At 39.4% G+C, this 11,989-nt stretch overlaps 1 protein-coding gene across 2 annotated transcripts in view; it reads left to right on the top strand.

Moving 5' to 3' along the window:
• The window catches only part of LOC128662407 (platelet-derived growth factor receptor-like protein), a 101,225-nt gene extending 89,454 nt beyond the window's left edge, over positions 1-11,771 (top strand). For both annotated transcript variants that reach the window (XM_053716196.1, XM_053716195.1), the window contains exon 6: positions 11,141-11,771. In XM_053716196.1, the coding sequence (XP_053572171.1) occupies positions 11,141-11,356 (216 nt within the window). In that variant the 3' untranslated portion in view covers positions 11,357-11,771. The remainder of the gene's footprint in view (positions 1-11,140) is intronic.
• The last annotated feature ends 218 nt before the right edge of the window (positions 11,772-11,989 follow it).

The following is an 11,989-nucleotide window of genomic DNA, read 5'->3' on the forward strand; positions in this document are numbered from 1 at the left end:
TGTACTCTCACCTGCATTATTGGACATTACAGGATTCTCCCTTGCAATGACCGTATCCCTCCTTGTTTCCTGACGTGCTGATTCACTGCCTTTTCTCTGTTTCTCTCTTTCATTTTGTCTCCTTTTAACCGGAGTCCTAGACCTTCTGGGTCTCCCTCTCTCCCTTGACCGCTTATCCCGGGATCCCCATAAAGAAGCATCACCTGGTTCTTTATTTTTTCTGAACGTAATAGGCGAACGGGATCTCTCCCGCCGCCGTGACACTGGACTCCTGGAACTTTCTTCCTGTCTTTTTCTTTCACCTTGGACTACCTGAGGCTGAGAGGATGCGTATTCCCTTTTAGCTAACTCTCTAACATAATGACTAACACCACTATCACCAGAGCCCCTGCTATGAAACCCTTTCACAATCATTTCTAACCATAGGATTATCCCCTGAAATGCTACTTGACCTGTTACCTTTAGTATTACCACTCTCCGGAACTAGTGCCCTGATTAATTGTGATAAAAACTCTAAACTTTTTACCTGTTCCGTCACTGCTGGTCCAGACAACGCCGCTTGCTCCTCCTCTTCCCCGAAGTCACTATACTGTTTGTCAATCCATAATGAATCTGCATCCTCCTGAATCCTAGAAGGAAGCGTATCACTGCTCCGGCCGGCTGGCATAAATCTAGAATGCACAGAATCTGAGGAAAAAGAAACGTTAACCTGCCTAGAGGCAGCCTCCCTAACAACCATATCATTTGTTCTATCACTACATGTATTTTCCCTCAAAAACCCTTCTCTGCTACTCTCACCTACACTGAAACTTTCCCAATTTTCTAAACTCTCTGGCCTAGCATCCCTCTCAACGTTTTTACCTCCTGAACCTGCATAGCAGTGCTTCCTTTTTGCAACTGCTTTCTTTCCTGTTAGAGCAGAAGCTTTATCAGCTATCGGCTTATTAGCCGTAATGTTCCCTGCTTTAGCATGACTTACAAAAATTTCCTTCAATTTCATAGGCTCATTGGCCATTACAAACTTATCCTGGTTTGTAGTTCTAAAATGACCCCCGTGAAATTCGGCATGCGCCATGCTTGGCTCCCTGGCCGTAAACAAATCCTGTCCCCTGAGCTCAAAATTTTCATCCCTACCCGAGTATGCCATTATATTTTTGGCCCCCTGAAGGTACTCCATACCCCTGCTTGCTGCTCCTAAAGGCCTAGAGGCCATAAATAAAGTGCCTTGCAGTACTTGGGCCTGGTAAGGCCTTTAACCCTAAAGGCCTAGCGGCCGTGCACATTTCCTGAGGCAATGAAATAATTTGGCCTGGTGCTGCCGTAATCTCCTGTCTTGGCGCCAAATTACTTACGTGACGGGCCTCACTCGAATCTTCTTCGCCTGCCGCCATCTCCGCTTCGTCTGACTCCACTTCCTCACTACGCACGAAAACGGCTCCTGAAAAAGAAGAAGAATTACCTGCTTCAGCTTCTCCTTGAAGAAACCGCGTCTCATCTGTCCTGCTGATGATCCCTGCTCCTGTCCGACTTCCTGCAGCTCCGCCTTTCTTCACCGACGCCATCCGCTGACCAGCTCCTCCTGCTGACGACCTCACCGGCTTCCTCCTACGACTCCCGGATTCCTGTCTCTTCCCGGTAGATGGACTCAACCACTCTAGCGGACTGGATCTTTGTGCAGGCCTGGATGCTTTACCGCCCGCCGTGACAACTCCTCCGGTTCCGGTATCTTCTTCCACCACCAGACGCTTCCGGATCCATTCTTCACCCTTCAAGATAGCAACTCCTGGAACATCGAAAGAATCTTCTGAAAATCCGCCATGGTAAGTAGCACTTCTCTTCACAGGTCTTCTCTCCTGCTCAGCCAAACAGCAAGTGAGCAACGGCTCACGTGACCACGCCCCTATGCAGAGTGAGGTCATTGGCCCCTCCTCTCATAGGCATTCCTCCGGGGCTCCATTTCTTTATGGGTGGCAAATTTGTACTGCAAAGAAGTTTGCAGGTTTCTTACCTTAGATACAAAACATTGATAAATCGAGCATACAGTACTTTGAACAACAATAATGCAAGCAGAGTTCCGTGCAGCTGACAGGCCACAAAACTCCTGCTTTTTCTGATTTCCCTCCCCCTTCTTTGACCGGTGTGTCCAGCTGGGCAGTATCACTCTCCCTGTAGTTAGTAACAAGTTTGTTCCCCCTGCGTGCTATATAAATGGTGCCGGTGGTCACAAGGCTATGCAACATTCCTTCACCCAGACCTCTGTCCTAAGGAAGCTACATTAACTCTCTGCTTGGCTGCTAGAGAGATACTTGCCTTCCCTTCAGTCCAGTGAGTCATTCAAATATAATTATGTAATTGATATTCTTATTGTTTATTCCTATATATATATATATATAAAATATATATATATATATATATATATATATATATATATATATATATATATATATATATATATACACACAATTAATACAGTATATTAATACAGTTGTCCTACAGTGTGCATCTTAATACAGGGTAGAGTACCTGCTTAATTATTATGCAATGCAACATGCACACTATCAGTGTACAAATCTTTAGAATAGCTCATTTTACAGAGCAGCATGCTCATAATCAGTGTCAGGCCCCCTCAGCCTCATTATATAGTGATTACAATCAGTATATAGAACCTCATGATCCTTATGCATCACTGTGTGTTAATATCATGGTAAACAATTATGGCTCATTCCTTTAAGACAACATAAATGATAATGAAGAGCACAACTTATGCAATTCATTATACAAAATATGATTTACTAACATACAACAAAATCATAACTAAACATTCATTTAGTTACATTGATGAAATTGTAATATTAGTAAGATGGCCCATTATTTTAAAGAAGAGGCACAATAAGCTATATGAGCAAACATTATGCATATATCTACACAACATGAGGAATGTCATTCTCCTTTTTGACTCATAAATCTACAATATCATCAACATGAAAATTGATTTCATATTTATAGGATGTAACAAAGAGGCTATATATTCGATATATCAGATAATTATTCTTCATATTGTAATAGTAATAAAACATTTGTGTTTATTAAAATTAGATTTACCAAACTGATGGTTTCGCATTCATGTAAAATACTCAATATATCTCTTTATTTAACTTCACAGCACTCTTTCCCAATCATGTTTTTCAGAAACATGTCGTATCGTAATTTTTTATTTAACACAAACTATATTCAAGTTCCTTTTAGCACTGTATTTATTTCCTTCCTAACATTTCCATTTCCCCATCTTACAATCACTATCCTCACACTATATGTTTCACACACTTCATATTATTGATTTATTTAAATTATGCTTCTACACTTCAATAATAATAATAACATTCTTCCTCCACAATCACCCAAGATGACAGATGAGATTGTGTCACAAGAATCACTGCAAACTATTCCAACACTTCTTTAAATAATCCAATTACATACTAAAAGACAATTTGGATAATATAATCAATTTCACATTAAACTGCACGAGTATAATTCACTCTGTTACAGACCATTCTTCTCATATATTATTATACTGTTTGTTTTGTACTCTACAACCATATTGTCATAATCCTTCATAGATACAGCTTCATATAAGTATTTAATTTCACTACCTACAAAATTCTATTAGATTTGTTATTTCATATTTTACAATCTTACGGTTAGATTTGGAGTTTTGTCGGTAACGACCCGAAAATCTAACGCCGGCTTTTTTCTGGCCGCACCATAAAAATAACTCTGGTATTGAGAGTCCACATAAAGGCTGCGTTAGGCTCCAAAAAAGGAGCGTAGAGCATTTTTAACGCAGCTTCAACTCTCGATACCAGAGTTGCTTACGCAAGCGGCCAGCCTCAAAAACGTGCTCGTGCACGATTCCCCCATAGAAAACAATGGGGCTGTTTGAGCTGAAAAAAAACCTAACACCTGCAAAAAAGCAGCTTTCCGCTCTTAACACAGCCCCATTGTTTGCTATGCGGAAACACCTCCTAAGTCTGCACCTAACACCCTAACATGTACCCCAAGTCTAAACACCCCTAACTTTACACTTATTAACCCCTAATCTGCCGCCCCCGCTATCGATGACACCTGCATTTTATTTTTAACCCCTAATCTGCCGCTCCGTAAACCGCCGCTACTTACATTATCCTTATGTACCCCTAATCTGCTGCCCCTAACACCGCTGACCCCTATATTATATTTATTAACCCCTAATCTGCCCCCCACAACGTCGCCGCCAGCTACCTACACTTATTAACCCCTAATCTGCCGACCGCAAAGCGCCGCCACCTACGTTATCCTTATGTACCCCTAATCTGCTGCCCCTAACACCGCTGACCCCTATATTATATTTATTAACCCCTAATCTGCCCCCCTCAACGTCGCCTCCACCTGCCTACACTTATTGACCCATAATCTGCCGAGCGGACCGCACCGCTACTATAATAAAGTTATTAACCCCTAATCCGCCTCACTAACCCTATAATAAATAGTATTAACCCCTAATCTGCCCTCCCTAACATCGCCGACACCTAACTTCAATTATTAACCCCTAATCTGCCGACTGGAGCTCACCGCTATTCTAATAAATGTATTAACCCCTAAAGCTAAGTCTAACCCTAACACTAACACCCCCCTAAGTTAAATATAATTTACATCTAACGAAATTAATTATCTCTTATTAAATAAATTATTCCTATTTAAAGCTAAATACTTACCTGTAAAATAAATCCTAATATAGCTACAATATAAATTATAATTATATTATAGCTATTTTAGGATTAATATTTATTTTACAGGCAACTTTGTAATTATTTTAACCAGGTACAATAGCTATTAAATAGTTAAGAACTATTTAATAGTTACCTAGTTAAAATAATTACAAAATTACCTGTAAAATAAATCCTAACCTAAGTTACAATTAAACCTAACACTATACTATCATTAAATTAATTAAATAAAATACCTACAATTACCTACAATTAAACCTAACACTACACTATCAATAAATAAATTAAATACAATTCCTACAAATAACTACAGTGAAATAAACTAACTAAAGTACAAAAAATAAAAAAGAACTAAGTTACAAAAAATAAAAAAATATTTACAAACATAAGAAAAATATTACAACAATTTTAAACTAATTACACCTACTCTAAGCCCCCTAATAAAATAACAAAGACCCCCAAAATAAAAAATGCCCTACCCTATTCTAAATTACTAAAGTTCAAAGCTCTTTTACCTTACCAGCCCTGAACAGGGCCCTTTGCGGGGCATGCCCCAAGAAGTTCAGCTCTTTTGCCTGTAAAAAAAACATACAATACCCCCCCCCCAACATTACAACCCACCACCCACATACCCCTAATCTAACCCAAACCCCCCTTAAATAAACCTAACACTAAGCCCCTGAAGATCATCCTACCTTATCTTCACCTCACCAGGTATCACCGATCCGTCCTGGCTCCAAAATCTTCATCCAACCCAAGCGGGGTTGGCGATCCATCATCCGGTGGCTGAAGAGGTCCAGAAGAGGCTCCAAAGTCTTCATCCTATCCGGGAAGAAGAGTAGATCCGGACCGGCAACCATCATCTTCCAAGCGGCATCTTCTATCTTCATCCGATGAGGACCAGCTCCATCCTGAAGACCTCCGACGCGGACCCATCTTCATCCGGCGACGTCCAACTGAAGAATCAAGGTTCCTTTAAGGGACGTCATCCAAGATGGCGTCCCTCGAATTCCGATTGGCTGATAGGATTCTATCAGCCAATCGGAATTAAGGTAGGAATATTCTGATTAGCTGATGGAATCAGCCAATCAGAATCAAGTTCAATCCGATTGGCTGATCCAATCAGCCAATCAGATTGAGCTCGCATTCTATTGGCTGTTCCGATCAGCCAATAGAATGCGAGCTCAATCTGATTGGCTGATTGGATCAGCCAATCGGATTGAACTTGGTTCTGATTGGCTGATTCCATCAGCCAATCAGAATATTCCTACCTTAATTCCGATTGGCTGATAGAATCCTATCAGCCAATCGGAATTCGAGGGACGCCATCTTGGATGACGTCCCTTAAAGGAACCGTCATTCGGCTAGTAGGCGTCGGGAGAAGAGGATGTTCCGCGTCGGATGGAAGATGATGGCTCCCGAAGAAAGAAGATTGAAGATGCCGTTGATAGAAGACTTCATCCGGATCATGGACCTCTTCAGCTCCCGCTTGGATGAAGACTTCATCCGGATCATGGACCTCTTCAGCTCCCGCTTGGATGAAGACTTCAGCCGGATTATGGACCTCTTCAGCCCCCCGCTTGGGCTTGGATCAGGACATCGGAGGAGCTCTTCAGGACGGATCGGTGAACCTGGTATGGTGAAGATAAGGTAGGAAGATCTTCAGGGGCTTAGTGTTAGGTTTATTTAAGGGGGGTTTGGGTTAGATTAGGGGTATGTGGGTGGTGGGTTGTAATGTTGGGGGGATATTGTATGGTTTTTTTTTACAGGCAAAAGAGCTGAATTCTTTGGGGCATGCCCCGCAAAGGGCCCTGTTCAGGGCTGGTAAGGTAAAAGAGCTTTGAACTTTAGTAATTTAGAATAGGGTAGGGCATTTTTTTATTTTGGAGGGCTTTGTTATTTTATTAGGGGGCTTAGAGTAGGTGTAATTAGTTTAAAATTGTTGTAATATTTTTCTTATGTTTGTAAATATTTTTTTGTAACTTAGTTCTTTTTTATTTTTTGTACTTTAGCTAGTTTATTTAATTGTATTTATTTGTAGGAATTGTATTTAATTAATTTATTGATAGTGTAGTGTTAGGTTTAATTGTAATTTTACAGGTAATTTTGTAATTATTTTAACTATTTTAGCTATTAAATAGTTCTTAACTATTTAATAGCTATTGTACCTGGTTAAAATAAGTACAAAGTTACCTGTAAAATAACTATAAATCCTAAAATAGCTATAATATAATTATAATTTATATTGTAGCTATATTAGGATTTATTTTACAGGTAAGTATTTAGATTTAAATAGGAATAATTTATTTAATAAGAGTTAATTAATTTCGTTAGATTTAAATTATATTTAACTTAGGGGGGTGTTAGTGTTAGGGTTAGACTTAGCTTTAGGGGTTAATACATTTATTAGAATAGCGGTGAGCTCCGGTCGGCAGATTAGGGGTTAATAAGTGTAGGCAGGTGGAGGCGACGTTGTGGGGGGCAGATTAGGGGTTAATAAATATAATATAGGGGTCGGCGGTGTTAGGGGCAGCAGATTAGGGGTACATAAGGATAACGTAGGTGGCGGCGCTTTGCGGTCGGCAGATTAGGGGTTAATTATTGTAGGTAGCTGGCTGCGACGTTGTGGGGGGCAGATTAGGGGTTAATAAATATAATATAGGGGTCGGCAGTGTTAGGGGCAGCAGATTAGGGGTACATAAGGATAACGTAGGTGGCGGCGCTTTGCGGTCGGCAGATTAGGGGTTAATAAGTGTAGGTAGGTGGAGGCGACGTTGGGGGCAGATTAGGGGTTAATAAATATAATATAGGGGTCAGCGGTGTTAGGGGCAGCAGATTAGGGGTACATAAGGATAACGTAGGTGGCGGCGCTTTGCGGTCGGCAGATTAGGGGTTAATTATTGTAGGTAGCTGGCTGCGACGTTGTGGGGGGCAGATTAGGGGTTAATAAATATAATATAGGGGTCGGCGGTGTTAGGGGCAGCAGATTAGGGGTACATAAGGATAACGTAGGTGGCGGCGCTTTGCGGTCGGCAGATTAGGGGTTAATAAGTGTAGGTAGGTGGAGGCGACGTTGTGGGGGGCAGGTTAGGGGTTAATAAATATAATACAGGGGTCGGCGGTGTTAGGGGCAGCAGATTAGGGGTACATAAGTATAACGTAGGTGGCGGTCGGCAGATTAGGGGTTAAAAAAATTTAATCGAGTGGCGGCGATGTGGGGGGACCTCGGTTTAGGGGTACATAGGTAGTTTATGGGTGTTAGTGTACTTTAGAGCACAGTAGTTAAGAGCTTTATAAACCGGCGTTAGCCCAGAAAGCTCTTAACTACTGACTTTTTTCCTGCGGCTGGAGTTTTGTCGTTAGATTTCTAACGCTCACTTCAGACACGACTCTAAATTCCGGAGTTAGAAAGATCCCATTGAAAAGATAGGATACGCAATTTACGTAAGGGGATCTGCGGTATGGAAAAGTCGCGGCTGAAAAGTGAGCGCTACACCCTATTTTGAGTGACTCCAAATACCGGAGTTAGCCTAAAACCAGTGTTAGGAGCCTCTAACGCTGGTTTTCACGGCTACCGCCAAACTCCAAATCTAGGCCTGTGTGTCACAATATTTATAGATGTAGTCAATGCCATATACATAATCATTTCAAACTAGAGCCTTAGATTGCTCCATAAACCCTTCGTGCCAAGAATAATGGTACATACCAATTCTATCTAATCTAAAAGTGGGCGGAACAAACAAACTGAGCGTCATAAATAGAGTCCAAGAACGTGACACTCACGATACCCTTTGAAAAAGCTGCGCTAGACGGCAAAACATGTTAGGGACTTGGTGAGGAGTCAATGGGAACTCCTGTGTTTTAACAGCCACCCTGCCTACAGTAGAGCTGTAGGAGACTTGAATAATATCAATGGGGGTCCTATGAGACATACAAATCAGTTACTAACCAAATAGCTGAGTTAAAATATTGTGACAACTATTATAGTTATATATAGAGCAATAACACTTTAAGATAATGCTGATTCAAGCCGATTTGAGTTATTTAGAGTGATTACAAAATATAATCAAAGCAAAAGTTTAACCATGTGTTTTGCGTAAACACTATTAAGATATCTAACCACTTGTAAATATTCAGGAACGGCAAATACAAGTCATACTATGATCCAGTTACACTATCTTAAAGGGCCACTAAACCCAAAATCTTTCTTTCATGATTCAGATAGAGAATAGAAATTTAAACAACATTACAATTTACTTCCATTATTTATTTTGCTTCATTTTTTAAATATCCTTAGTTGAAGAAAAAGCAATGCACATGGTGAGCCAATCACACAAGGCTTCTATGTGCAGCAACCAATCAGCAGCTAGTGAGCATATCTAGATATGCTTTTAATCAAAGAATTTCAAGAGAATAAAACAAATTAGATAATATAAGTAAATTAGAAAGATGTTTAAAATTGCATTCTCTTTCTAAATCATAAAAGAAAAAATGTGGGTGGCGTGTTCCTTTAAGCTGATTTTAGCTATTTATAGTGAATACAAAATACAATCGAAGCAAAATTTTAACCATGTTTTTTGAGTAAACACTATTAAGATATTTAACCACTTGTAAAAATATATTCAGGAACGAAAAATACAAGCCATACAGTTACACTATACTTTGCGGATCTAACTATATGGCATTGATTGACTAATATACTTGAATATTTTAGAAATCTAAGTACTTGACACCATACTGTATTACTATAAACTATATAATTGTGGGGGAAAAACAATCTCAAAAACTTGTACAAGCATTACCAAATCATTGAAACTGGTACATAATGCATTTTAAAACCCAATCAAACCAAGCCTTACTCGTAAGCAATAACAATCGGCTTAACGGGACAAAAAATGTCCATCATATTGCACTGAGAAAGCAATAAATAAGCAACCCACTTATCCGTATATAAAAATACTCAAGAGACCACACTGTGCTAAAGAATAATTTAACTGTACAACCAATGAGTGTATCAAGGTATAAGTAAAAATAGAAAACACAATAAGTGTCTATTACCCGTTATACGTTGCAGTTAATTAGCAATACTGCTTCTAATTGCAAGCGGCTTAATTTTGCTATTACTGAAAAACATTGTACCCATGGTGATATCTCCCTGTTACTACTTAGTAACATTGTGCCCACAGTGATACTTCTCTTTGCTACAAGCCTTATATACGTATTTAAAGAGATAGTCCCTGTTAGTTAAACTACTAATGAATAAGATTATATTAAGATAGATAATTATTTAATCTCATACTGATGTTTAATAGATAGAGACCCTTACACTGCTAAATTATAGGGTAACAACTAATATTGTACCGTACCGTAGTGTAAGTCAATTACTATTACTTTTAAAAAGTCTAATGTGCCTAACCTTACTGTACTAACTCACAAGGCTCACAATTTAGCTCACATGCAAGGATTAGGTTTTCCAGTCATAAACATTGATCCTTAACCTTTTCAGTTCAGTCTGTGAGTTTTTGTGAGGTAGTCACTAAAAGTTGTAATAATCTAAATTAATACTAAAAAACATAAAATGTATAGTGTGTGTGTGTATATATATGTGTGTGTGTGTGTGTATACAGTGGGGTCACTGCTGCGGGGGCTATGGACCGCACCCGAGTGTCATACTCAGAGGGGGTGACACCATGAGTTACCGCACCGGGTGACACAAACCCTAGTGAGGGGGGCTCAGTCTTTGCCCATAGGCCCAGAGAGGACTGGTTACACCCCTGAAGTAAACTGAAAAGTCTCTTGAAATGGCTGCTCTATATGAACCATAAAAGTTGAATTTTGACTCTCATTTCCTATTACTTGACAGTGTTGTTGAAACAGGCTAAATACTATCTTTTACATTAGCTGAACTGAGCAGGTTTCTGTGGTTTAGGATAGATTAGTATGAGTGTGCATCATATGTGTTATGGTACAGGTATTCTAAACATACTTCCTTCAGGTTTTGAAGTATCATGTGTAGTTTTGTAGTATCATGTGTAGTTTTGTAGTATCATGTGTAGTTTTGTAGTATCATGTGTAGTTTTGTAGTATCATGTGTAGTTTTGTAGTATCATGTGCTTTCAGGAATTTATTCAGCCATATGTTGTCAGTCATCTAAACGCTCTAAGCATTTGTAGCATAGGGGCTTGCAATGAAACCTGTAAACATGAGATGTACATAAAGCTCGTGTCAGGGGTTTCTTTGTACATTTTCACATCAGTATTTTTGCAATAAATATTGTACTTAATATTACAGAATTTGTAGGCTTATAAGTAAATCTGTTTTATCCATTGGAATGAATATTATTACTAATTTCTTCTTATTGTTGTCCTATATTACAGCTTGGAAGACCTCCTTACGTACGTGAGAGCACTGAGCAGATAAGGCGAGGTGGGCAGCTGATGCAGGAGTCACGTAGTGTCTTGTCTGTAGATGGGGCTCGTGCTATTGATGATGGGACATATACGTGCACAGCACAAAACCTACAGGGTAGTACATCTGTAAACACCAAGGTCACCGTGCTCCCAACAGCCTCTTCAAGCAGTGGAAGGAACTAAATGTGATTGGTCAGAATTCACAAATGTAATCTCTGGACAAACCATGAAGAGACTTATAAGATGACATCATATTTACCTATTAGGCAGTATTTTTCACCTCTGCTCCTTTTTTGAAGGGAGGTCATTTTATTATCCTATGTGCAATGTTTCAGAATAGAACAATATTTCATGGCCTAGTTTCCTTTACTGTTGTAAACTGGGAATAGCAAGAAGTATATCCAGATGTTTTATCTTATCGCTAGTTTACACTGTTTACAACAGCAATGGGAACTAGGCCAATGTTTTAAAATGTATATCCCATAATTAATTTAGAGCTAATTAAGTATCATCCTGGATTACAGTAATTGTAAACTTGAGATTTTTTTTAAATCAGGTCCGGAATCTAAGTGATATTTTAGAGGGACTTTAATTTATCAATTCTAATAAAGGTGCACTGTAACTTACTTTTTAATCTAACTGTGCCATTCTAATACCCTGCGCTCCGTCCGCGCACTTCAAAATTCATATTTTTTGAGAGCTAATGGTTTGAACTGTTCTCCAATCAGCAATCTAGCGGTGCAGCACTTATTTGTAGTCAGAGTGCCGACTGGAGAACAGTTCAAACCGTTACAAAAAATATAAGTTTTGAAGTGG

The sequence above is a fragment of the Bombina bombina genome, chromosome 6 (assembly GCF_027579735.1).
Source record: "Bombina bombina isolate aBomBom1 chromosome 6, aBomBom1.pri, whole genome shotgun sequence".
In the NCBI taxonomy this organism is placed as follows: domain Eukaryota; kingdom Metazoa; phylum Chordata; class Amphibia; order Anura; family Bombinatoridae; genus Bombina; species Bombina bombina.